This window comes from Molothrus ater, chromosome 12, assembly GCF_012460135.2.
Source record: "Molothrus ater isolate BHLD 08-10-18 breed brown headed cowbird chromosome 12, BPBGC_Mater_1.1, whole genome shotgun sequence".
Taxonomy (NCBI): Eukaryota; Metazoa; Chordata; class Aves; order Passeriformes; family Icteridae; genus Molothrus; species Molothrus ater.
The window spans coordinates 13,996,857-14,024,464 of NC_050489.2; the positions used below are offsets into that span (position 1 = coordinate 13,996,857).

Sequence of the window (27,608 nt, forward strand, 5' to 3'; positions counted from 1 at the left end):
TGGCTGGAACTCTGCCTTTTCCCAGCTTAGGAAGGAGGAGCTCAGTTACCAGAATACACATCCTGCAGGCAGCTCATTGCAGGGAGTTGGATTAGGGGCTGTGGTGTGCTCAGCTGATCCCTCTGATCAAGACCAGGCTGAATTTGTCCTGGAGTTGGTGTGGGTGTAGCACTCATGAGCCAGTGTATCTTTGTGGCACCTCTTGAAGTGCAGTAATGGTAGGGCTGGCCACCCAGAGGTGCCTGGGGACTGCTGCAGGTGGCATTGCCACTTGCTCACTGTTGGTAGATTTAAAGCCAGCATATTTGCCTTTACACCATCCTCTGCTCTGAAGGCTCAGTGCTTCTCCAGGTCTGTTAGCTGAACTCTTTGAGGTTTTGCTGTCCCAGTCTTTCTGGGATTGAAGTGCAGAGCTGTTAGCCTAGCTGAAGTTCCTCTTGCTAAGTGTGGCCACATGTCACAGAGACCTCCATCACTTCAATGCTGTTAATACTTCTTTTTGCACTTTCAAAGAGGAATTTTTTAATAACCAGAGTTGTTTAATAAGGTACATAGAGTTGGCTAGCTGGAGTAGCTTTGGCTTCTGGCTATCTTGTGTAGTGATCAGCTCACCTACAGGCAACTCACTGAGCCAGCTGTGAAAAGTGGATTAATTTATTGCTGCTTCTGTAGTGGATGTCAAAAACTTACCGTTTATGATGGCAATGTCAGAGAAGCTGCCAGAAGCCAGGCAGCAGCAGTGGGAGCTCTTGCTGAGTGAGGCTGTGGTGTGGGGGTGGGCAGCAAGGCCAGGATCCTTTTAACCTGGTCTTTAGCCAGGTGTTTCTCACTGTTGTTCTCATTATTGTTACCCTTCCTGCATAGCCAACAGCTGGAAACGTGTGCTTAGACAAGTGCCCAGTGAATGCCTTTCATCCTGCAGATGTGTTATGAGTCACAAGTAGAGTAAAGAAGGTATAACCATTTTATATGAATATATAGATGGTTTTTAACCAGAATGCACCTGCCTGGCTCTACCACAGTGTTCTCACCGTGGCACGGGAGTGGGATTGTGTCATGCTCTGCATGGTGATGGGCAAGATAGTCCCAAGGCTAGAGGTGAGAGCTGAAAGGAGAAAAACCTCAGATGGTGAAGGAATGATCATGTTGAGTGTTTGGCTTTGTGCACCAGGGAACCAGAATAAGCTTAATCTCTTCCCCCAAGCTCCTCATCTGAAAAGAATCTGTGCTTACTAGCTGTGAATAAGCAGCTTATAAATAGATGGAGGAGTGAATTCTCCTTTGTTTGCAGAAGGCAGTATAGTTAGTCTCTGTATTTTGAGGGTGGAGTGGCTAGAGCCAAAAGCTGGTTTTGTGAGCTGGCTATTTTTAGTGTGGCTTGGTGATCTCGTTGGAAGCCCTGGGTGGGGACCTGAGCTGAGCAGAGGGAATGGACAGTACAGAGCAGACTTCCTGAGCTGCCAGGTTCCTGGTGCTGGACCTGACTCAATTACAGTGACAGAGAGGGTGATCTTACAGCTAAAAGCCTCCATAGTTCATGTTCTGGCTTCCACACACACTACTGAGACTCTGGGTCTCCTTGAAGCTGTGGCTAGTTAACAATGAGGTGGGGTATAGCTGTGTGGTGCTGCAGACCTCATGTTTATGGATCTTCAGCAGGGCTCTTGCTGGTAGCAACTCCTGGGATGTTGCAAGGCCTGCATGTGCCATTCTGCAAAGTGCTGTGTGAGCTCCCTGTGGTGGAAGTAAACCTGGATAATGTACAGGCTCTCTGCCCCTGCTGAGGGACTGCACAGCACTGTCTGAAGCTTGGGTCAGAGTCAGACTAAGCTGATCATCCAAAATGTGGAACAGGTTGGGAGCAAGGGTAGTGGGGAGATAGGTGTCTGGTGTGTAAGATGAGATGGCTGGACTGCTTAGTTTGTAAGGTACAGCGTGTGCACTGTCAAACTGCCAGCTGCTGCCCATAGGCTGGTGGTCATAGCCAGGCAACTTACACTGGGAAAACCTTCCTGGAGGCATTATTGTCTTCTGCCATCCCCTTTCTGCTTTAAAGATGTGTGTCTGCTGTGCTCTGTGTGTGCATGCTTCAGAAGATGCTAATGCTTGTGTCCCTCTTGCTGATGGCAGTTGAGCTGGTGCCTGCCCATCTTCATTCCTCTCTGGGAGCTTTGGGAGCCTCTCACACTACCACTTGCCACAGTGCACCCTCCTAACGTGATCTGTGAGAGGCACCTTTCAGTGCAGGGTCCTTTCCATATTCCTCCTGTGGACCCAGTCCTAAAACCCTGGGACAAGATGTGTACTCAGAATACCTTTGAAGGCAGATGAAAACGTGTGCTTAAATTCTGACCTCAGAGGCTGCCACAAGAGGCCTCTGTGCTGTTGCTGGTGACACAGAAGGTGCTGACGAGTGCTAAGCCTTTGGCCGAGCATGGGTGGCTGTGCTCTTCCTGGGCCTTATTTGTTTGTGTCAGGTGGAGGGAGGAGCATAGGGCGACATTTCTACCCAAACACACGCTGTGCTACTTGGTATTCATTTTGGTTACAGTCTAACCTGTTCCCTCTGTTGGCGTGGTGGTTTTAGCCTGGTAAAAAGCACTTAGGCTCCCATTAAACAAATCTCGCTGCTCCGTACATAAAGGAGAGTGGAGCTGGGGCTGTTGTCATTCTGAGTGCATGAAGTGCTGTGAGACGTCAATTGTGGCATTTGCAGAGAGCTAAAAGATTGCAGAGTTCTGTCTAGGTAAGTTTTCATTGTCCTCTTGGGCTTTTTATAGATGATTCCCCTCAGCTCCCTTTCTGTTTTTCATTTTCTGCTTATGTCCTAAATCTTCTTGGATTCAGTGAGAATTTACCCAGAAGACTCCAGTTTTGCTTGTTTTTGTTTGCAATGCTTGTCATGCCAACAGGGCATTAGGTAATTAATGACACACTGTGTTTTATCTGTTTAAAAATATTATGGAAAAAAATTGCAAAAAGTTTCCAGTATAGGATGTTAGCTGAACTGCCTGACATTCCTGCCTTAGCCCAGGCTATCCCACAAGAACCATTTTTTATATAACTGTGTTGGGATAGATACTTCTGTTGCTGGGCTGGTTAATAGCACAGCTCCTACTATTATATGGATCATAGTCCTGAAAGTGGGCAAAAGGATATATCAGTGAAATAAGGATATGGCTTTAAATGAAGTGTGTATGTATTTGAGCAGCACATCTTGAAAGCCTGCTGGTCTCAGCTTCAGGAACACAGCTCTTAGACTGGTGCATTTGACCAGGATATAAAGTATAAACATAAGCAGGTTAATGTACATTAGACAAGGTTTGGAGGTAGAAATTGTTTACAGCTGGTAGAAAATCATATCTTGAGGCTCAGTGTTCCCAGAATGATGTTTCCAAATCCTATCCAAGGCTCCACTGCACTGGAAACTGTCCCCATAAGCAGGCTACTTTTTGGTTTGGGATTTATTATAATGGGGTTTTTTCCCAGTCAGTTTTATGGATCTTACTGGGATTTTAAATCAACCAGAGTCTGAACACAGTTTTATTGTATCTGAATGTGAGCCAGGCAGAAGAAACAAAGGTCACATCTTGGGACTGTGCTTGGACACTTATTTAACTGTGTGCATTGATCCCTTAGCTTTTAAAGGGATTTCTGAGTGTATTTCTGCTAAAAACACATTTAAACTAACTGAGCTCCAGAAGAGAATTCTCTTGGCAGTGTTGGTCTCCTGTGTTGCATTAATTGGATGGTTTTTACTTGATGGCTCCCAGGTCAGGTAACCTAGTGAGGAGGGATTCAGCCAGGTCTGTGGTCTCAGCTAGATCCACTGGGAACAGCCATCCCACAGGCAACTGCAGATTTGGTGTTTGACCTCTGTGCCTTTGTAAGGATGCTTCAGGGTTCTAAAAAATGTTCCCAGTTCCTCAGATACTTCAATCAGGGAATTGAAACCACCATGGCTATTTGTGTGCTGCAGAGAATAATCAGTCATATTTATTTAGCCGTATCTGCTTTAGCTTCACCATGGCTAGTTTGAATTTTAACCTCAGCTGCATGTGAAGCTCTCAGCTCAGAGAGCAGGACTGTGCATTGGAGGTTGACCTCCTTTTATGGGATCATTACAAACATGGCACTTATGTAGGTTGCTACCAAAATGCAGTAATGACCAAGAATGACATTTCTCATCCTGCAAAACATCCCTCAGGCACAGCACTGTCCCTGCAGACCTGGAAGGATTTCTTCCAGAAGCATTGCTCAGGATGTTTTAAATGATTTGTAGCCAAGGTATCAGCACACATGATCTTGGTGATGTCCTTGGGCTAATCCATCCTTTAAATCTCATGATTTCCAGATCCTTTTCATTTTATGCTAAAACCTGTATGGACAAGGGAAGTTCAGCACCAAGAGAGTGGAAGACTAGATGAGGCTAATGTTGTAACATCCAACTGTGTTTCTTCTAAATTACAGAACAAATCAGATTAAGGATATCCAATTTTCCTAGGACAAGTTAGCTGCCCTATACTTGCCCAAACCCCATCAAATACACTACCAACGTGTTGTATTTCCTTCCATCCATGAATTTTTGCCATTTTAAAATTGGCTAAGGCTGGTCCGAGGATGAACTCTGGATTTCAGCCCCTTTGTTAGATCTGCTGTTCTTGCTGATTGTCAAAGCTGTTCTTGAAGGGGCAGACAGGAAGTGCAGAATAGTGATGGTTCTGCTGCTCCCTTCCCTGTGCTCTCCTGTTTACATCTCAATGACATTGGCAGGCATGGTGCAGGCAGCACCTGCTTTTGTGACTCTGCTGGAAGCTTCTTCTGTGGCCATCTATTTTTTGAAAACAAAACAGGTACTTTACTTTGAAAACTCAAGTGTAACTCTCCTAGGCTGGCTTTTTTTGAAGAATGGACTTAGACACAAATGATCTTTCTAAATTATAGGTTTAAAATTACCCTACCATTATACAACAGCTTGGCACTTCTCCAGAAAGCTGAAGACATTTGGAACCTTTTCCACTGAAATGATAATTGCCCAATGAAAACAGGATTTGGGGAAACATAAACTGACATCAAGCTACTCCTTTTTGCTATAAATTATATTGACTCTGCACTATTGCAAAATTGCTTTTGATGATTTGACCATGGAAGAAGACTCTTAATACCACACTCCCATATGCAGGGAAATTTCACTGCATCCACACAAATCTGAGCTGAGACTTTCCACTGACTTCAAACAGCTCTGCCTTTCGTGCTCAGTTGCACAGGCCACTATTAAAATATCTTTAAAGTCCTTAACAACCAGGTGTTTTCTTTGTGTGCCAGGATGGAAGTCACTTCTTTCTTCAACCAAATTTTCAGTATTTGGTTTGTTTACTCCAAGCTGCTGTGAAGGTACTGAAGGACAGGAATTAAAAACTACTCAGTCTGAAGCTGAAAAAGAAATACATATTTGTGTGAAGTATCGTTTTCCCCATAAAACTCCCTTTTTCAGGATATTGTGGAGTTTACTAGTGTACTGGAAATCATTTAGGAAGTTTTTAAGATCTAGATCAGCAAATGGATGTGGGTGTGTGTAAATAGATAAACAGATGTACAGAGGTTTGGGAGAACAGGCTTAATGCCCAGTGGATCCTCTCTGTGAGCACTGAAGTGCCCAAGTGAATCAAAAAACCAAACTTTCCCATGGACTGTGAGTGATTTCTTTGTTGGGCTCAGTTTGCCTACCTACTTTATACTACAGCATGGAAAGGCTTATATTTTCCTCTGTGTAAGAGAGTAAAAGATGGATGTTAGTCAGAGAGCCTGTCCAGCTGGTAAAAGTGAACTGTCAGGGGCTGACAACATATGAATGGAGTTACCTTGGAGATGCAACAGAAGACCAACAACTAGAGGGCTTAATGAATGCCTGCCAAGCGAGGCAGAATGTGTGAAAACAGCGTGGCTGGTCTTTGAAAGAGCTGAGGTGCTGAGATGCTGGAGGAACTCACAGAGGAGCAGGAGTGGTGTGAGGCCACACCTGAAGTTGTCTGGGGACTCTGAGCCCAGAGGAGCTGTTTGGAAATATTTTTTCTGTGCATGTTGTTTCAGTCGCTCAGGAAACCATTGGCAGGACCATGAGAAGGGGCAGCCTTAGAGTGTTGAATTGTGGCTGATAAGGATATCAATAGCCTGCTGCAAGCATTCACAGAGGAATAAAAGTCCTTTAAATGACAAGAGTAAGGGATTTTGGCTTCTATAACCCCAAACAGCCCAAATTACTGGTAAGAGTTAATTTCCAGCCTTCTTTTGAACTGAACTCACAAAAGCATCTTAGACTGACTTCAGGTAAGTTTGAGATGCTTGTGGGTCAGTAAAGCAAAGGTTTTCTGTGTGTGTCTTTAGTAACTGGATGTCACTTTTAGTACCATTGTATCAGCAGAGACAGAGAGAGGATGACTGATTTGCATATATATATGTAGATTCTGTACATCTGTAGCTGCCACATTATTTACTGAGACATGTATTTTATGATTACATCCAATGGGTAAAGGGCTCACTTCTAAACTGGAGCTCCCTTCCACCTTCTAAAACTGTACATAAAGGCTTGGTTGGATTGAGATCTTCAGAGGCAGGATAACTCCTGTGGTGGGAATGTGTCGGGCCAGAGGTGTTGTTTGGGTGGATTTTTCTCAATCCTTTAGTTGGATACCAAGAAGTTCACTCAAGCCCCTTCTTCTGAAATGGGTTCCTCGGTCTGTGCTTGGTGGGCCAGCAGGAGAACTTCATTGCTGCAGTTTTGAACCTAACCTGGAGGGGTTTGCTGGCCATAAGGCCAGCACTGGTCTCAGGTGACTGGTCTCCAGGAGACTGGTCTTTTCCACAGAGGCTCAGTGAATTAGCCTCTTTACACAGTGACTTTATGGTACACCTATGTCTGGTTTTAAAAAAAACTTGAAATGTGGGGTTTTTTTAGCCTTTTTTTAAAATCACTTCCTATCCTTCTTCCTTGAGGGTGATTTTTTTCCTGCCCATAGTTGCAGTGTTGTCTTCAGGGAAGCCTGTGTTTTGTGCCTTTGGGAAATGTGCAGTCTGTTCTGCTAGAATCTGTAGTATTTGTTAGGCCTTGCAGCCCAAGTTGCTACTGATTCCTGTCAAGGAAAACTGCTCAGACTTAGGACAATGGGGGGGTTGTTTCCTCTGTCAGGTATGGAAAGGGGCAGAGTGGGACTCCCTGGCTCCCATCCCCTAATCAGATCATACTCTCTGCTGGGTCAGGCAATGCCAGAGCTGGAACCCTTGTCTCAGGTCCCTGTGTCAACAGGTTGCCATCTGACAATACCACATTAAGTGCTGAAGCCATGGATGCTCGCTTTGTCACTGGCTTGGGTGGACATAAGGACTCCTATTACAGAAAGGTCTAGCAGGTCAGTCTGGCTTGCTGATGAGTGCCATCAAAGAAGTAGCATCAACACCAAAGTGATTTCCATGGAAGCTCAGGGGAAGGTTTGAAAAATATTTTGCCTCATGGGGGGGTAATTGAAAAGGTTTGCATATAGCAGCCTGGAATGCCTAAAGTTATAGGTGCTGATTGCCTGTGCCAGCGGGAGGAAGAGTGTTTGCTGTATCCATTTCCTGAGTGGATGAGAGCATTCATGCCAGCAGGGAATTCAGCCCTGTGGGAGTAAGGCCAAGGGGTGTCTGCCTGTCTGGCCATCAGTATGCTGGAGACTTACTCAGAAAATGGGACTTGACAGATACGCTCTGCTGCACAAAACCGAGCAGCATTAATGGTGTTGCCAAATTTAACTTGCAGCCATCGTCCAAACTGTTTCTCATTAGCTGTCCCAGCTGTGTCACTGCTGCTGACGGGAACTGGCCTCCACAACCTGCTCTGTAAACACTTTCCAGAGCTCAGCTTGGACAATGATTATGACTGCTGCTGTGAGTCTCCTGGGTTGGATCTGGGTCTGTCCATAGGAAAGGATTACAAAACAGAAGGCTCATATCATCACAGTTTGTTTATGGCAGTTTTGGGAAACGCCAGAGCAGCGTTACAGCTTGGATCTTTCCATTGAAGCCTGCAGATTCTCTGTAGAGGACCTGTCTGCTCTGTACTGCAGTAGCACTGATCTTAGTCCAGAAACTATTTGGGTATTTTTGGCTGCACTTTGGAGAAATTCATTCAGTCTAATGGCATTTCAAAGAGGAAAAACAAAAGTATCTAAGAGCCTGAGGTTTGAGAAGTTGGCTGTTGCACACTGGGTGGAATTCTGAATGGAAAAATAGTGTGGATTTCTGCTATGCAGAGCTGCTAGTCCAGACCTATGGTGCTACCTCGTGTCAATTAAAACTACAGGGTGGCTGCTACTAAACACTCACATTCAGTTGCATTTCATAGGTTCAAGTTTGCCTGTAAACCCAGACAGAAATAAGCTTGTATACTAAATTGGTTTGAATCACTTTCCATTAGCAATATTAGCTACCTATTTTGCAAGTGCTTTAGATAATTTTAATAATACGATAAAAAAGCCACGCTCTAATAAGTCAAAAGGTTGTAAGACGATGAAATGAAAATTGGTTTAGGGTGAGTACAGGAGATGACCAGGCAACTGAACATGCCAGTGTAGAGCACAGCTGAAGGAGGCTGTAATGTTTTCTTCTGTATGTAGCTGTCTCTTGAGCCCCTGATTGTAGGAGGGGAAATCTAGAAGCAAAAGAAATACAAGAAGAATAAGCTTGAATGCTCTTCTGTCTCCTGGATCCCATCTGTGATTCACCCAAGCCTGTGCTGGAGAGGTGTTGCACACATCTAAAATGAATTTGCTAATACTCATTATCTTACCAAGACTGTGGTTGCAGCATCTGAGGGCACTGGGCTGCATCCTGACCCCTCCATGCTTGCCTGTGTGCTGTGGGCAGGCTGGCAGGGAGAGTGCCTCCTGGTGTTGCCTGCTGGGCTTTGGTCAGCACGGCTGCCTGTGGGAGGTAGGAAGCTCAGTCTATGAATCTCTTCAGCACAACACTGTAAAATCTGATTTCTCCTGGCACTGAGTTGTTGTACACTTTGCATATTTGTTTGGCTGGTGGAAATCCTGACAGTAAGTGGGGCATCAGGCACTTAATATTGTTGTTGTCACTCAGGAGAGATTTGCTTACTAGTGGTGGCTTATTTACTTAATTAAATTCAAATGGTGGTTTTAGACACTGAAACTGCTTGACCCCGTGTTTTGTGAAAATCCATTGATGCAATGATCTGTGTTTATGAAAAGCTGAAAGTGTGAGAAATATGGTAAATCTTGCAGGGAGTCTGGCTGGGAGGAGATACTCTTGTCTTTCCTGCCAGGTTATCTGCATTGGGGTCAGAGTGGTGAATCATGATAATGTGCAAGGAGCAGCAGTATTCTCCCCTGTTCTCCATATGGAGATGGCCTGTGTGGGTTCCATGGGAAGGATGACTGGAGTGCTGTTGTTGGCCAGGTTGTGTTTGCATGAAGTGCTGGGGGAAGGACCTAATGCAAAAGCCTTGAGCAGCCCTGTGTCCTCTTGCAGAGATGCACTCGACGCTGCCAGCGTGCTTTACAATCAAGTTGATGAGGGCGTTCACCGCCTGGTGATGCTGTCAAACAAGCGCATCCAGGAGCTGGAGCTGGTGATGGAGTTTGAGAAAGTGGAAGAGTGTTTTAAGGAGGTAAGACCTACCTGTCAGTTCCAGTGGCTGCTGCCCTCTGACTCTGTGTTCCACAGCAGGTACTTGGCCTGTTGATCTGTTGTGTGAAGGTGTACAGTGATGCTTGATGCTTAAAAAGAACAGCTGAACATAAGAATTTGAGATAGAGTTTCAGCAGTGCTGAGAATCAAGCCACTTATTTCCCTGGTATCTCTTGATGCCAAGTGAAAGTCCCTTGGCTTCTCTCTAGGTGTGGATTAGTCAAACCCCATAAACATCTGTGAAGTGGCTCAGAGGTAAGTCATACACTTGGAGGTTGGGTGTCTTTTTTGACCCTCTCATTGAGACTGTTGATGAAGTATTCTTCATACTTCACCTTGAGAAGCAGCAGAGTGATGTCAACAAGCTGCTAAGTCTGGGTGTCCCCTTTGGGCTATAGCTCCTGCAGGGTCTCCTGACATCCTGTTGCAGAATATCCCTGTCCCACACTGGCTGCCCATCCCTGTTGTGTACTCTGTTGTTTAGATTCCTGTACTGTTCTCAGGTCCCTGATATCTGATAAGTCCAGGCACCCTCCTTCCCCTCTGGGTGCAGCCCTCTCTACAGGCTCCAGGAAGGGAACAGCTTCTTGTCCTTAGCCCAAGAGCCATGCTCAACCTCCCACCCTCTGCACTTCTGTGGGACCTTCAACTTCCCTTCATTTAGTGCTTGTTTAAACTCTTGACAGCCATGGGATACCTGAAGCAAACAGGCACTGGCTTTCAGAAAGACCTTTGAAACCTGTAGCCATGTTGATAAAGCACCTCAAAAAGTCATAAAGCAGCTCACATCTGAGCATCCTCGAAGAGCTGATGAGTCCTTTCAGTGTTGCAGATCCCAGATGTTCCATGTTGCAGATCCCTAAGCCTGAACTCAACGCTGAGATTATGGAGTTGCATGGTTTCCTGTGCTGTAACTCATCAACAGTGAGAAGTTTGTTTGACCTTAAAAATCATGATTAGGATCCGTTTCACCATTGTTGTTCTGTGATTCTGGGCTCCTCTCCTCTAGTGGGAACTCGATTTGCAAAGGAGGCTGCAGCCTACCTAGTGTTTTCACAGGCCAAGGTGGATCTAGGAGTTTAATGACTTCCCATTTGCAGGTAGACACTGGGGCGCCATGCAGGATGTGCTCGGGACAAGAAGTGTGTTGCAAGAACCTGGTAGAGACTCTTGTTAAACACACAGGTTCCTAATACCTAACAAAAATGAAAAAAGGCACAAAAGCAAGCACTGCAACCTCTTTCTGCTTTAAGCTGAACTTTATTTCTTTGTTGAATTGAGTAACACTCCACTGCTCCTGTGTTACTTTGCTTGTAGATCACCAGTGGTGGCAGGGGCTGCTCCTGCTGTTAAGCCTGCCTGGGAGCTCTAGGCAGCAGCAGTGTGCCTCTCTGCAGTACTGAGAACCCACCACCATCTCTTCCTCTTGCCTGTGGGCTTGCTCCTTGTAACCTTCTCACAGTCCACAAAACTAGGAGTTTGTCCTTGACTCTGGGGTTGAGTTGGGATATGGATTCAGGTGACATAGGAAAACAGGATGTGTGGGCGTTAGGAAGCACTTTGTCTGTCCCTTCCCCCAGGTGCACCTGTGCCTGGAGCATTGCAGACAAGTTTACCAGCCTGTTTTTAAAACCTAGTGATGATGGAGGTGCTGTGTTATCCTGCCTGCCCTCCTATGACTGCTTTGCTCTTAGGATGCTCTTTTTAGTCAGTCCTCTACCCCTCTTTGAGGATATGGGCTGATAACTGCAGCAGTAGCTGGGCTCCATTGAGGAACATGCAGTTGCTGCTCAGCTTTGTGGAGAGCTGCCTTCAGAAAACCAGTAGCTGCGAGTCCCAGAGAACCATGGAGCATTGCAGATGGGAAGAATCCATCAATACATTGACACTGACATGGTTCATGTCCTACCAGTCAGAAAAGGGAAGTGATATAGGAAATCTGGCAGCAAGGAGATTTGATCCCAGTTGGGGGTAACAATAATAGGAATGTCAGGCCAGTCTGCAAGTTGCAGAGCTTGCTTTAGACCATGGCTCACCCAAAACAGAGCCCAGGCAGCCACTTGCCCTGTTTATGCCTAAGGCTAGTGAGCAATAGCAGAGCTTTTCAATTACTCTGTAACCTGAAGTGGAAAAACTCTGAGCAGGAGGCTCAGACTGAAATGCTGGATTGGGGGGGGGGAGAAGTCTACACTCATTCTTTCCAGTAATGAGATGACCAGCATTATGAGAGGAGTTCCTTGCTCTTTCCACATAAAGGCCTACATTGGTGAGTAGCACAGGGTGACTAACAAGCAGGGCTTATCCCTTTTCTTCTAGGTCAGCAATTGGATTGAGAACGTTGGCAGAAAACGGCTAAAGGAAACTGTCAACCTGGATGATTCTTTGGAGATGCTGCTTCAAGCACAAAAGCAGTTCAAGGAGTTTGATCTTGTTGCCAGTGTAAGTGTTGTCAGATTGGAAAATTATATTCTCCAGCATCTGAGTTGGTAGCATGTGTGTCTTGTATGTGCTCAGCCAAACACATGGTGCTAAGAGGGTTCATCATCAAAATGTGTGTCATTCCCTCTCACTGCATAGTCTCCCTGCTCTCCTTTTGCAGACAAACCCACCAGCTCAACACTTAGTAGATGGCATTTACCAGTCTTGGGGAAAATAACTACTGGGTTGAAAGATGTGATTTTTTTGTTCCTCCTTTGATGTGCTTGTAACATTGCCTTTTTCTGATCCTGACTGAGCCATGGTCTTGCTGTGTAGACCTTTACAAGCTACTGTGTAACAAATGTAAATCATGAGATCAGGCTTCAAAATTCTGCTGTAAACAAAGACACCCCTGCTCATGTGATTTGAGCCTTAAAAACCAGTCTAGTTAGCCCTAGCTGCTAATGGCCTTGAAGACTACTTAGTGTTGATTCCAGCTCTTTATCCTCATAAGCAATACCTTTTTGTTTTCAGGAATATTGCAAAAGGGGACAGGAAGCATTAAAGAAGATGAATCAATGGGAAGACCTTTCCTTTGTGGATGTGCATTCTTACAGGATAAAGCTGCAGACCTATGAAGATGAGCTGGAGGATTTCTGCACCCAGCTGGATGAAACGAGGCACCGAGTCTGTGAAACAGTCAGGCTGTATGAATTCTTTGACAAGGTAAGACAAGGCATCTGCTGCACAGAGGAGGGTGTAAAAGTCTGCTTGGACTCAATCCAATGCTAGATTGTTTATGAAAGGTGTGAAATGTAGTATTTGCTCCATCAGGGAGCTGGATCTATAATCTGCAGCAGTCCCCTCATGCTCATGTGTCTGCAGTGATTTTTTTCAAGTCAGTGTGTGGGAGAAGGGGTGGGTGTGTCTTCCAGAAAATGTCCACATCTGTTAAGCATAGAGGTTTTCTGCTCTCTGAGCTGGAGCTTTTTAACCCCTTTCATGGCAACAGTGGGCAGGATTATGGCAGTGCTGGCTCTGATGACAAGGGCCAAGTGGTGGGCTGATTGTGTCCAGTCCTGGCCACCGTGCCAGGATAGGCTGCTTGCATTTTCCTGCTATATCCTTACACACTGGCCAATTCAGCCTGTTAACCCATCAGGAGTAGCACTCTGCTTGTCAGTCCTAAATAAATACAGTCCAAATCCTCCCATGTGCGAGGCCTGCATGAGGAAAGGGAGCACCAGAATGGAGAGCTGGGAAGTGTGGCTGAGGGAACAAGGGATCCCTGGATCATCACAGGGATCTGGGAAGCTGGAGGACACGATGTGTGTGGTGACTGTGCTGAGTGCCTGACCTTCCCACCTGTTTGGTTTAGTGCAAATGCACCCATTTAGCAGATCTGCAGTTGGATTTGGTGTTCTTTAATCTCTAAAGTTGCTGATGAAAAAGCAGTAGGATTTTCTAAGTGCATTTTAAAATACAACTTTGGCAAGAACAGAAAGCCAGGGAGCCTGTGTTCATTTATTCCACACTTGTACAAACATTGGGTATTGAAGTTCTCAAATTCCAGAAAGAATAGACACTAAAAGTTAAGCTGTACCAGATGTAGGTGCCACTTCGTTGCTGTCTCTGAGCTGCCTTGGCAGCCAGAAGTGCTCAGGGGGGAGGGAGGAAATTCAGCTAAACATGAAAACATGGAAAAGCATCCTGTGTGAGGCAGAAAAGTGGAGAAGGCAGCCCAGAACACTGCTGTCAGGGCAATGACGATTGAGTTTGTTTGGTGATGCTCTGCAAGTCTGCTCTGGCTCATCTCTGCAGTTTGCTGTGCAGGTGGGGGACCCTCTTGCTGTGGAAAGATGTAATTTTTTTTTCACCCCAATGGAGAGAGAATTGCCTTCTGTGCCATAGGAGAATGGCAAGAACCTATGCTTTTCTGCCTCACTGAACAGAGATGTTCAAGGGCTGCTCTGGTACTTGAACACCCCTTGCTATCATGGGGCATCCTGGGAAGGATCCTGGGAAGGGTTTTCTCATGTTTTTTCTGATAAATTGAGGCACACAAAAGCACCAAGCCTTGTTTGGCATACTGACAATTCTGCAGCCAAGCCAAACATCGGTTGTATGTGAACCCTTCCAGGCAGAGCTGGAAGTCTCTGGAGCACAAATGTGGACTGTAGCACATGATCATAGAACCAAACAATGGTTTGAGTTTGAAGGGATTTTAAAGGAGTCATCCAGTTCCAACTTCCCTGCTACAGGCAGGGATGCCACCCACTAGACCAGGTTGCTACAAGCCCCCATCCTGGCTTTGAACACTTACAGGGATGGGTCAACCATAGCTTCTCTGGACAGCCTGTGCCAGGGCCTCACGGGGCAGAATTTCTTCCTAATATCCAGTCTAATCCTGCCCTCTGTCAGTTTGAAGCCATTCTCTCTTGCCCTGTCACTCCATGCCCTTGTCCAAAGTCCCTCTCCAGTTGTCTTGGAGCTTCTTCAGGTTCTGCAAGGTGTTCTAAAGGTCTCCCCAAAGCTTCCAGGCTGCTCAATGCTCTGTTCTGGCATGGAAGTTACATTGTGCTGGTAGCTCTTGGGCTGCCAGGATAGTTGGACATGACTATGGCAGTGTGTTTCTCTACAGCTTCAAAACCTTTTCAGAGCCTGGGTCATTTCTAGAGACACAAATGCTACATAGACCCCAACAACGGCCCATTAATTTTCTGAGGGCATTGCAGCTTTTTTGGTGGATGAAAACTCCAGGATGCAGTCCTTGGCAGCAGCAGCCCTCTTGGTTGTGCCTTTCATGCTGCATAGCCCCAGTGAAAACCAAATTATAGTGGCACAGTGTGTTTTCACACTGCTTTGTGTGAGGAGAGGCAGCTGGCTCAGGGAGGGAGGAGGATTTTGATCTCACTGGTTTCAGTAGAGTTATAAACAATTCTGGTGGTGTAAATATACCACGTGTGTATTGTGAACCAGTGGCCAACTGAAACAAGGAGTGTAGGGGGATACATCCTGCAGCTGTAGGATCAGTGCAGAAATTGCTGCACAGCATGAAAGTTCTTTCAGTGCCTATGAGTTTGATCTTGATCTCCAGAATGCTTTCTGCCTTCCCAAAGCAAAGTTAGTGGTGTGGTCTGAGAGGTGGGGGATAAGCAGAAGATCTTATCTAAACTGATTTCACTGTCTTCTGATACTGAGCTGCTTTTGACCCTCCTGCATTGATCTTGTCAGTGCCTGCCTGACTCCCTTCTCTCTTCCCTAATATCTGAGGGCATATCTACAGCAGGAGTCTGCAATAAGCAATGTCCTTGATATTCCTTCTTGTAAGGAGCCTGCAGAGTGCCAAACCCCAGGATTTGGGGAAGAAGCCCAAGGATGCGTAAGCAATGTACACTATGGAAATGAGCTGGCAAGCTCAGCTCTCCAAACATCTCAGCATGTGCCAAAGGAGTGGAGCACCCACCATGGGGATCATGGTGTTCATCCCTCACGTACCTCACTGCCTGCTGGGAATGGCAGGCCCTGCTGTGCTGGCCCTCCTGCATGTGGTGGGCACGTGTTTGTAGGGCTGTGGCTGCTGGACAGGCCGTGGGACAGGACAGCATAACCCCATATGCCCTATCAAGGTGCTGTACTGGTTTTTTTCACTGCTTGGCAGTTCCTGAAGGCCTGTCAGAGCTCCTTGCAATGAGGCAGCCTGAGCTGGGCCAGACCACATGGAGCTTGCACATGGGCTGGCAGGGTTCCCTCCCCAAAGACATGACTGGTGCCAAGCTGGATGTTTCCATTTGTCCCCGCTTCCTTTGTGGCAGGAGCCCTTGGTGCCTGACAGGAGGGTGGATGATGGTTGGGCTGAGGCAGGAGAACAGTGAAGGAAGCTGCTTTCCCCACCTCTGACTGTGGGCTGGAGGATTGTTTTTCAGTACCACAAAGTCAGTGTGGGTATATTCGTATATTAGGGGTCCTGCCATCTCCCTGTGGCTTCAAGCCTGGTTTGGCCACTGTCCCTTGTTTACTCAGTTCCAAGACTGCGCTGGGATCTGGCACCACACGGTGCTTTGGGGAAAAACTGGGCAGCTGAACAAGCAAGGGTATGGATGGTGCACCAAAAGCATTGATGTCTGTTTTGTTCTGGGGTTCCTGCAGGACAGTCCCCAGTATCCTTTTCTCCTGCTCTCTATCCTGGCTTCATAATAACACTGCCATAGGTACACCATCAAGACCAGGAGCAGCCCCAGCAAGTCTTCCTCTCCTTGTTTATCTCATCAGCCTTCATATTTTTCCTTCCTTAAGCTCTCTCTGGGTGAATTATTTCCCAGAACACTCTTATATCCCATGTTGTTGACTTTACCACAAGGGAAGTGCAGGTTACCTGGACTGCATGTTTGAAATGTGCCCTGTCAGAACCGAGCACCTTACTTGCAGCAGCATGTCCAGTGAGCCAGAGCACACAGGACAGTCTCTACCAGGTCTGGGATGACAGCCAGTCCTGCTGAAGGTCAGGAGTGAAGGTGCATGATCCTTGCTGGCACAAGTAGAAGAAAACACTGACCCAACCAGAAGGGGCAGTGTCCCATCAGCACCTGCATACCCTGTGGCCGTGTGGTGATGTGGTGCCCAGAGGTGAACTGCCTGTATCATTACAGGAGGGCCTGAGGCAGCTCCGGGGGCTTTTTCCTGCTTCTCAGGATGTTGTGCAAGATGATGCCTCACTGGTGCTCAGAGAAAGTGTGGTCATTGCCCTGCCATAGCTTGTGAGTCTCTTGCAGCTTGAGCCCTTGCCTTATGTTTGCTTTCTGAGGGAAGTTGTTCACCTTCAATTCTTGCTGCTAAGGATTCTTGGGGCAAGGTGGGTTGAGAAATGGTAGGGTTTCTCATTTCTTGGGATTTCTTAGGGCTCTGTTCCACAAGCAATTCCTTCAGTGGTGTTCTCTGTTTCTCTTGGATCTTTTCCCTCAAAGGACCCCTGACCATCAGCCTCAGGTGATTCTTGTTCCTCAGTTGTCTGTCTTTTTTTTGCTGCACTCAAGGAGCTGCTGTTTCTGACTTCTGCTTGGAGTGGGCAGAATATTGCCCAGCCCCTCTCCATCTGTGTTTACATCTCCAGGAATGGGTTACCTGTGCTTCTGGATGGACCTGCCCCCACAGTGGGTTCTCCTATGCTCTCCTCCTCAGCCACTTTGTTCTTTGTGGCTTAGAAAACAAAGCCTTTGGCAAGTGAAGGAGGTGCCTGCCCTTCCTGGGGGAGGGCCAGCTGGCCTGCATTTGATTATGGCAGTGCCTCCTCATCCCTCCCCATTGTCCTTGCTGCTGTAGGAATGCCAGCCTTTTTACACTCCATCCCGTGAGCAAGTGTTGCTGCTCTGGGGCCCAAAGAGGGGCCGGGGCCCTTCTTCCATCGCTCTCGCCTCTCTGCACATCTCCATGCACCTTTCCCTCCAAGTCACAGTCGCCCCATCCCGGCTCCGGCAGCAGACGGACACAGCAAACCCTCCTGTAAGTACCAAGTGCCGGCTGATGTGTGAGCTGTATTGATACTGTTTGGAAACAACGTAGAGAAGGCTTTTCACTCGGTTGCTTGTGCGTGTCTGTGTATCCAGGGTGAATCAGAGCGCTTTGTGTGCGGCTTTTGTGCGCTCAGACAGAACCCTGTGGGCTGTGGGCATCTCTGCATGGTCCCTCTGAATCCCAGGGCTGCGCTGTCTGTAGCAGAGCAGACTTTCTCTTTACTAGAACTCCCTCTTTCTCTTTATTAAAAGTTATTGCATGATCATTTCAGTGGCCATAATTTACCTGCAGCTAGAAGTTGCTGTGGGGGCTGGGTGCTGCAGACGGACTGGATGTATGTGCAGGGCAGGTGGTACCTCTCAGCCTCCAGGACTTCTGTCAAATGTTGTGGACAGCAAAGGAAGGGGCTGCTCTCCTGGTCTGTTCCAAGGTTTGCTGGGTTCCTGCCCCCCAGGTGACTGAGACCCGCTGGCACAGCACTCCCAGCTTTCAGATCTGATCTTAAATTTGTCAGCAGAAATCCAGAGTATGCTAAATAAGTTGCCTTCCACAAATGTTATCTCTGACTTCTCCCCAGAAGTTTCAGAACAGAGACCTGCTGATACCTTGTTTTCTCCTGTGTTTCATTTCTGATTATGTACCAGATACAATTTTGCAGATGATCTTTTTGAGGGAAAAAAGTCCGTTCCAGGTGATAAATTATTGATTTTTTTTTCTTAGCCTTTGATGAAAAAAGGAGGGTTGTGAATGCTGATCTGTGGGAAGCTGGAAAGGATCCTGGTGTCTGCAACCTGAAAGTGTGATTTTTTTTGTAGCAGGCTGTTTGGCACAGTTTGAGAAGTAATTTTACTGAAAGGGTTCTATGATTCCCTGCCCTGGGAATGTGCTTGGAGAAGCACAGAGTAGAACTTAGCACCAAAGTGGAAAAAAAGACATTCGGTGTATCCTTACTGTAGCTTACTGTGAACAGAGACATAGGTCCCTGTTCCATGATGCTGCCAGCAGTTCTGCACAGGTCAGAACATGGTTTTACCCCACAGCAGCTTGGAGCAAATGAGATTTTGCTGTGGTTTGTAATAAAGTCCCTGGGACTTAATATGCACTATTCTCTCTACACCTCTGTGCAGAGATTGTCTTTGCTTTTCTGGGGATGGTCTGCATAACATTCCCAAATAACAGTTTTGATCTTGTTACTGATGCAAGTTCGCAGGATGATGAAAGGAGATCCAAAAGGCATGGGAGAGGAATAGTTACTGTGCTGTTTTAGGGGAAGCCACTGTTGTCTGGCTTCAGCATTGTCTGACAGCAGCTGTCTCATCTCTCTTTCTCTCTCCTTCCTCAGTTATGCCTGTAAAGTCGTGCCCCTAGACAGACATCTAGTCTGATTTGTTCTCCTATTTCAGGGGTGTCCTTTTTCATGCACAGCCTGAAGCAGTTGGGGGAATGAGCCTCAAGGAAAATCGATCCTCTGGCAGAGTTCATGCAAGGTTAATGCGTGAGATTTCTCCCCTCTCCTTCCTGCCAGGTTTTTGCTGGAGAAATCTTCCTGCAAGGTTAAAAAGAGTCTAGTGTTTACTTTCCTATCAAAGTGTATTCATGCATTAGAAAGTTTCTGCTTTGCCTTGGAGATAGCCCTCTTGTACAAACAAGAAGTCCTGAACACTTAAATCTGAGCTGTTACAGATCAGGTTTTTCTGTCTTGCAAAATTAGCGATTTGGAAACTGTTCTGTCTTACAAATTCTTCAGTAAATCACTTCTAGCTCTGCTGGTGCTAGGGTTATTTTTTGCTATGTTTCACCAAAAACTGTATGGTCAAATGGGCAGTACAGCAGTAGCCCTGGCAAGCTCTGTGGCAGGAGGTAAAAGCTAAATAGTAGTTAGCACCAGCACTCAGTGCTCCTTTCTGGTTGCACAACATAGGTGTGAGACTCATTTGTCCCTCAGTGTTACAGGGCAGCAGCAGTGAATTAATTAGGTTTTTGTCATGTGCTAAATCCAAGCGCAATTTGCAGTTGAAGGTGAGAGGTTCTTGGGTTAAGACGCTTTTGAGCACCTGTTCCAGCACCTCAGGCAGTGCTTTAGTGCAGAATGAGGTCTGTGATGTGTTTGTGACATGTGCAGAGAGGCAAAGCCTTGATTCATCTGGGGTCCTTCTCCCTCCTACTGTGCTGGCCAAATTCCCTCGGTGGAGGACACAGCAGGAAGAGTCTGAGGGAGCCAGCCGGTGTGTAACACAGCTTGGGATGTGGGGTGTGTGCCCTTCATGTGCCTTCCCTGACCCAAGGAGTGCCAGCATGTTCTGCCACTGCATGTATGCAGGGAGCAATGCCTGACATGGTGAAACCACCTTCAGCCTTGATTGTCAGAGCACATCTGTGTAAAAATTCCTCGGTGTCCTTGGCTGCCATGAGCATAAATTGACAGTTATCTGAAAGACTTGGGCCTCTCTCAGGTGTGTTCAGATCTCCTGCAGGAACACCACACTGGGAGCCAGTCAGTCGTGGCAGGGAAACAGCATTTCCACCCAGCAGGTTCAGAGGTTTCTCAGCTCACATTGGAGCTGAGGTGCGAGGGGAATGTGTGTTCTTAAAGTGTGAGATCTGATGCCAGCAGAGATCTCCCTTCAGCTGGGCCCAGCCTTGTGCATTGCAAAATTTGGGTACTTTTTTCCCCTCTGATCTTGGGATAGAAGCTGCACAGGGTGACAGATTTTCTGAATTTTTGTGTGCTGGCATCCATCTGGATGCTCGGATCCTCCTGGAGACTGGAATTCCCTTTAGTCATGGGAGTTAAATAGATCTGTTCAAGCAATCTGGTCATGAAGCTCCCCTCAGTGTACAGATGGAACTGAATCTCACAATGGCTCAATCTGCATATCAAAGCCCTGGACATATGGACAGGGCTCTCCCAAGCACCCGCTGCCTCCGCCGGCTCCTCCGGCTGCTCTGCAGGGCCTTGCACCCTCCAAGTACATCTTGGTGTGCTCTTAAACAAGGAGCTGTTTCCAGCATTGTCAGTTCCCCTGCAGAGGAGAGACCCAGTGAAATGTGCTGGGTGTCGAGATCAAGTTTCAGCTCCACATCTCCTGGGGCACAAGCACCCAAAGTGCAGTGCAGAGAGATCCCAACACATCATGCTATAGTTAAGCAGAGTTTGGCTCAGCTTGTCACAAGGGAAAGGATGTGAAATGAAGACTACAGAGAAAGCACCCATTTTCTCCATGCAGGCCTAAGGGCATACTGGAAGTTTTGCAATCCCCAGCATGGAGCAGGAGGAACCTCATTAAAAGGGAGCCAGGGCAGAGGGGAGACACCCACCACAGTCCAGTCTGTCCACACTTGCCTGTGGGGTGCTATTACAGTGGGGTATTGGAACAGCATGATGGTGTGACTGTCAGGACAGATGTAAAAGCAAAGCATGCAAAAAACCTTTGGAGGTGACATTAGCCTCTGAAAGGGTAATTTGTTGCTGTTGTGCAAGTTGCCAGCTCCAGCTTTGGTGACTCACACATCTCGCTGTAGCTTGATCTGGAGCTTGGCTGGTAGCATGAGGCTTTTGGCTCATTGGTGAACAAAGCTGCTGAAAAAATGGGCAGTGCCTCAAATGTGAAGAGGCTGGTTTGCAGCAAAGGCAAACATTGAAGTTTTTGGTTTTACTGGGAGCAGACTTGGCCCCTGATCTTCTGGACCTGGGAGCTTTTAAATGTTGAGAAAATCTCTATAGTGAGACAGAAAAGTAGGGGGAGAATAGTCAGTGCAGAATCTACCCAAAGCTACAGTCATGAGAAACTCTGGAGCTTTGAGGAAAGCAGATCTGCCACTTGCTGCCCAGCTACCTAGGGAGTGATTTTATACATACACACACAAGTAAATATACACATGCATGTCATACACATGTACGTGTGTGCCTCTACATAGATATATGGTGAAACTGGCACAGGCTGCTCTTGTGGAATCTCAGAGTTGCTCTGAAGCAGGGGTTAGTGTAGCTGCTTGTGATTCACCAGGTGAGTCACCCTGTTTCTGATTGACCCCCCTGGGTGCTGCCTGGCAGTGGCAGCAGTTAGAGCAGAGCAGGGCAAGCACGCGTCCTGCACGACAGCTCCAGCACAGCGAGCCACATTTGCCCTTTGGGTCTCCGTGCTGTCGTCAAGAGAGCAGAAATCATGTGCAATCTTATTTTAGCCAATTATATTTGCCTGTAATTAGGCTCTCCTGGACTTGTCATTCCTGGCTCCCCAGAGGGCAAATGGAGGGATTTTTGAGCTCTGTTCAAGAGAGCTGCTGCAAAAGGATGTCCAAGCACGTTGCTCTAATGAGCAGCCTTTGATGGTACCCTGGACTGTGGCATGCCCAGACCAACCCTGACAGGTGCTGCTTCCCTGACCCCTTGTTGTTCTTTCCTGCCCAGCTGTGGGGTATCTGCTTGTTCTGCTTTCTTATGCTTAAATCCAAGGAGTTTCTAGTTTGTGCTCATCTCTCATCCTTTGCCCTCCCACAGTGTTTGTACAGCAGCTGGCACTTGGTAACTGGCAGAAATGCAAATACAGGATTTAAAGTTTATTTTCCTTAGCAGCTAGTTTTAGGCAAACTAAAGATTTCAGTGGTCTGTTCTCCCTTGGAGGAGGGGAGGCTGTCTGAGCTACACAGCAGCTCAGAAATAGTTTAGCTCTTCATTTCAAGAGCATGAGTCTTTTCATAGTCTTTAAAGCTGAGCTTTTACCAGCTACATCTCATGTAGGACACAGTTTTGATTGGTTTGGTTTGTGCTTCTAATGAATCGCAGACAGGGGCTGCAAATGCAGTTTGGAAAAGTTGACTGCTACAGGATAGGAGAGTAACAGCAAACCTCTGCATAGAGAAGAGATTACTTCTAACGTGGTGGCTTTGCTGAAATGCTTGTGCTCTGAAATTACATGGTTTCTTGTGTGCAAGTGGAGCTGCCTGCTCATGGAGCCACAGATCTTGGTAGAAGTGAGCAGGGGCTTTGGCTCGTAGAGATGTGGAAAAAGCATCACAATGTCTAGGAGGGATCAGTGTTTGCTCCATAGCTCTTATATGTTGGGTAGCGTTTTACTTTGCATTTTGCTAGAATTTGGGGTCAGTTGGAATGCTTTCTCTCCCTGTTTTTTGCACTGTGAAGGGGTATCTGGCTTGTGCCCAGTCAGGGTGTTCTCTGCACACTTCAGTAGCTCTCGTGTGAAGCGCGGTCCCTTCCCCCTCTGCCTTGTCTCTGGTTACCAGGCCCCCCAATCTGGTATTTAGGCTAGCAGCATTTGCTTGTGAATAATCAGAGCTGAGATGATGCACTGAAGCAGGGGCCCTGCCTCAGTCTGGCTGTAGGGGATAATGTACAGCACAGAGCTGGGCACAGCCAGGGTATGGACTCCCTCTGGACAGATGGCAAGGTAGGATGAAGCCAGTTTTTAACCAACAGATAGACTTGCCAAGGGAACATCTGCAGATCCTGAAATCTTGCTCTTTCCCTGCTCCTTTCTTCATGGGTGCTGTTAGTACTGGTAGGTGGGAGCCTGAGGAAAGCCTAAGGCAGATCCAAGTGTGTGCTGAGCTGACCACTTTCTGCTGAAGCTGCTTGGTCTCTGAGTTAGTCTTGTCACCATTTGCCAGCTGACGTTTTTTGTGGTAAGTAAGGTAAGCCTGGGTAATTTTGCTTTCCATATATTTTGATGTAAAATAGCTTTTTAATCGTGGTCCTTCTGAACTGCCAGCATATAAGGCTCTCTCCAGCCATGGGTCCCTGCTACCACCGTGCATGCAGCAGCCTGTGACAAGGGACACACCAGTGCTGTGAGCAGGAGTCACTTCTCAAATCAACCTAAAGCCATGTTGGACTTTAGAGGGAATAAGCCCAAATAAACATCAATAATGGCAGTAGCATTTTCTTGCAATTGAGCTGCATTTACTTTGGAATGGTGTTCTGGTGAGTCCCTGTCACACTTTACTCCTGTGCTGGGATTGTTGCAATCTGTGTCTGAGCTGCACTTGGGTCAGTACCAAGGCTGTGTGGGTGGCCAGCAAAGCAGAGCAGCTGCAGGGACTCAGTGCTTGTGTGACACCCTGCATAGCTGTTGGGAAGTGCTTTGTTTAGTTCACAGCAGTACCTGTGATGCTTTTAATTTTTCTGGCTGCACCAGTTTTGCCTCTTTTGCTGCAAGCTAACCTCATTTTGCTCTTAAAGCTCACAGCTGAAGTTAAGGGCATTTAAAATGAGTACAGTGGCGGTGAGAGGAGGTCTGATTAAATGGGGGGCTGTGTAGTTGTTTCTTTCCACAGAGACCTACAGTCAGTTGTGTCTCACTGAGAAACAGCAGAGTGGAGCCCAGCCTGGGTGCAGGAGCTGCACCAAGCTGGATCAGGGCTTGTTATGTCAGTTCCTTTTCTGCTGTCCTTGACAGTGTACTCAGCTGCTATGCTGCTTCCCCCACTCTGAGCTGTAGAGAGCAAGGGAGATGGGGGCTTCCAGTCCTGGGACATCATCACAGAAGAGTGAGAAACTTGGTCTGTCTTGTTGCTGTGCTTCAGTCCTCATACCCCCCAGCATGATTCCATTCCTGCCTGCATTTTTGCTCCCACCAGGGCCATCTTGACTGTCTCAAGATGCACTGTGCAGGCACTTGAGATTCCAAAGGAAACCTTCTCACAGCAAAGTTAGTTACCCACCCAGGTGCATTTTTCTTCTGCAGAAAGTTGATTTGCCTACCTCTGCCTATTCAGGCATTCAGTTTCATATTTGTAAAGAAATTGTAGTTACTGTCATGATCTCCCCACAGGAAGGGATGAAAGAGGTTTGGACAAAGACAGACCCCTGAAATTGCCCCTTCTGGCATATATGTGAGATGCACAGTGCCTGCTCCTTCTTTTGGCTACCCAGAAGGTGTCTTAGAGGTCACTTAACCTTGAGTATACAAGGAATCTGATAGGTTTGTGATAAGTTTGGATTGGGGAGGTGTAATTTCTGAGTAGTGGCTCAGGTGAGGATCCAGGACCCCTGGAAGGCTTTCAGTGCTGGCAGTGTGCCCTGAGCCAGGGCTGAGCAACTTCTCTGAGCCTGTGTTTGCAGATGGTACTTTAGTGGTGCCAAACCCAACAGACTCCAGGAGCTCCTGTCCTCGATGTGCTGCGAGCCTTGTCCATGGTGAAATGATCAGAAGACCAGCAGAGGATGATGGGCTTGAGGGTTGCACCATAATCCAGTGAAGTCCCTGCCTTTTCCTTACAGCATGGCAGCTCCCTGAGAGCCCTGGGCAGCCTGGCAGGACCAACCTGTTGCTGATGCCTGTTGCAGGATAGGTCAGTCAGGCGTATGCAGGAAGCACATTTGTCTTTAATCCTGTAATTGAGAGGTTCAGTAACAACTTGACTGTAAAGATCAAAAGCTGAGGTACAGACTCTTTCCTGCCTGGTTCCAGACATGGTTGGGAAGATTTCAGCTTCCCTGTGCACAGGTGCCTCCTTTTATCTGAGCAGCTCTTGCAGCTCTGCAGGGAAGCTGTAGGGCTGCCTGCTCCCCAAAAGCCCCTCACCCAGAGGGCCGTATCCTGGCTTGGCTGAGTGTTGTTTGCAGCCCTGCTCGGGGGACAGGTGACAGCAATACCGCTGCCCTGCACGAGGATGGGGGCACACTTGGTCCCTGGAGAGGATTGCCATTTATGTGCAAAAAGGGGCAGTTGAAGCGGATGATGTGACTGGAGAAAGCCTTGGTGGTCACTTAGCCTGTTACCAAGCAAAGCTGCAGGATGTGGAGGGCTGCTCCATTGTGCAGGGAACAAAGCTGAGCTATTTGCCGGCCTGTGACAGGCACTGGTGATGGAAGGAAATGCCATCGAGATTGAGAGTAATTTCTCCTCAGCCCTGGGGTCCTTGCCAAGAACAGACAGAGACCATATGAAGATGAGAGGTGGTGGGGCTGCTGTCCTGTGTGCTTTGCAGCCCTGATCCCTCCTCACAGTAGTCACACACAGATCTGCAGTGTTTCCAGGAAATAAAAGTCTCTTTTCTCTCTCTCCTATCTGTGCATGGAAATGAGTACCCCAGCCTTAGATAAGGCCTTCACAAGGCATCTGCCTTCCTGACTGGTTACTGTAGAGTCCAGGCAGGTCTGCTGGATGTCCCTCTCGTGAACATTGCTCTCAGCACTCTCTTTGACAGCTCTCTGTGTCTTTTGAGCTCAGCTTTTCCCATCAAGCAAATGGCAGCCAGCATGCAGCCTTCAGTGGGGATCACCCATTGACCTCCACAGCCAGAGAGGTGAGATGTGCCCTTTCTTAGCCCAGACCGATGGCCAGCCCTTGCTTTGGGCAGAGCTGTAAGGGGCTGGTGTTGGTTTATGTACAGCTGGAGGGGGCAGCTCAAAACCCCACAGCAGAATAGGCCATCTGTCACTGCTGTGCAGATCTGCTGGGCCTGGGGATTCACCTCGCCTTGAAATGCTTCCACCTCCAGGAAATAGAAGAACCTCTGCATTGAGGATAAATGCGGATTCACACCAAAATCTGACACGTCCTCTGCCTCTGCACATCCCTCCTGGCTGCCAGCAGTGGGCAAGTCTGGAGCATAAAGCCTGGATCAAGAGAGAGGAAGGTCAGGGGCCTGTTGATGCTCTTTGGAAAGGGGGCTACTGCTCTCTGGATTGTCCCATGCTGCAGTTGTGTGGTGCTGAGAAGCATTCTCCCTGAGCAGCTGCTGGTGTTTCTGAAGCAGCTCCTTGCTCTGCATGAGTAATGGGGCTGGCTGCACGCACACCATGCAGCTGCAGCTCAAAAGAGAATGTGGATGGCTGTGGGAGCTCCTGTGGAATCTGGCCCTAGAGTGACTCTGCTCAGGCTGCAGGCTGTGCTGGCATTCAGCTCTCCTACAAACAGCAGCATTTGGCTGTCAAAGTCATTCCCATCAGGGAGTGAGCATCATGTGAATGAAATACCTTCTGCCTGTCTCTGTCACCAGCAGAGAGTGAGCCTGGCACCTGATATGTTTGACCACCATGTCCCTGATGGGGATGCAATGTCTGCTTGCATAAAGCTTGGGTAGATTTTCTTGATGTCTAAAGCTGCATAAAAGTAAATGATTTAAGCTCTCTGAGTGAAGGTTGCTACAGTGAAGCTGCTCAGGAAATGGAAAATGGAAAAACCAATCACTTTGTTCCTGGCACTAATAATGAGTGTTGTTTCTCTGCAGGTACACAGGGCCTGACAGGTTAAGTGGTAGAGATGGTCTGGCTCACTTCCAGGCATCCAGTGGTGTTTTTGCACATCCACTGATGTTGGGCAGTTGGTAGAAGATGCTAGGCAGCCCTGTCCAGAGTGTTTTCCCCACCTTGTATATCTGATTTCAACAAATAACCCTGTGTGTTCACTGATGACCATTAAAATTCTCTAGCCAGGCCTATAGCAGCTGGTCACATCTTATTTACTCTATCGTTAAATCTTGCCATCTCTTCTTTATAGAGAAAATGGTGGCTTATGAACCTAAGTCAGATGTTTGTCTTTCTTCTGCTTCTGATTGATGACACGTCTTGGTGCTGAGCCCCATTCTTTCCATGGTGATAAGACACTCACTCTTCCCTGGTATTTGTCCCACTGGACCACATTTTGTCCCACTTCTCTTGGTTGACTGATGCAGCAGAACTGTTTTAGCAAGGCCAGCATATGCACCACTGCTAGAGTTAAGCCCCATGAAGCTGCTTCCAGCATTCCTGGAGTATTAGAAATAAACTGCTGAGCTCAGTATTTGACTAACGAGCACAAGCATGTAGTGCAGTGGCAAGCAGAGCCAGGCAGGCAGGACACAGCACACCACACAAGCTGCCAGCAGACACAGAAAATGCACAAGCTGCACAGTCCCAGATTCTTCCTTGCTGCAAGGATGGGTCAAAGCATTTGGGGTGATCCACAGAGCCCAGGTGTGGCTTCTTTGTGCTGTCAGCTCTGGGAAAACAGCGTAGGGAGCAGCAGTCCTATTGCCTGCAGCTT

The 27,608-nt window shown here is 47.4% G+C and overlaps 1 protein-coding gene across 4 annotated transcripts in view; it reads left to right on the forward strand.

Annotated features, from left to right (window-relative positions):
* The window catches only part of PLEKHG4 (pleckstrin homology and RhoGEF domain containing G4), an 85,514-nt gene that overhangs the window by 45,923 nt on the left and 11,983 nt on the right, over positions 1-27,608 (forward strand). For all 4 annotated transcript variants that reach the window (XM_036390423.2, XM_054516174.1, XM_054516172.1 and 1 more), the window contains exons 11-13: positions 9,532-9,670; positions 12,007-12,129; positions 12,643-12,834. In XM_036390423.2, the coding sequence (XP_036246316.1) occupies positions 9,532-9,670; positions 12,007-12,129; positions 12,643-12,834 (454 nt within the window). The remainder of the gene's footprint in view (positions 1-9,531; positions 9,671-12,006; positions 12,130-12,642; positions 12,835-27,608) is intronic.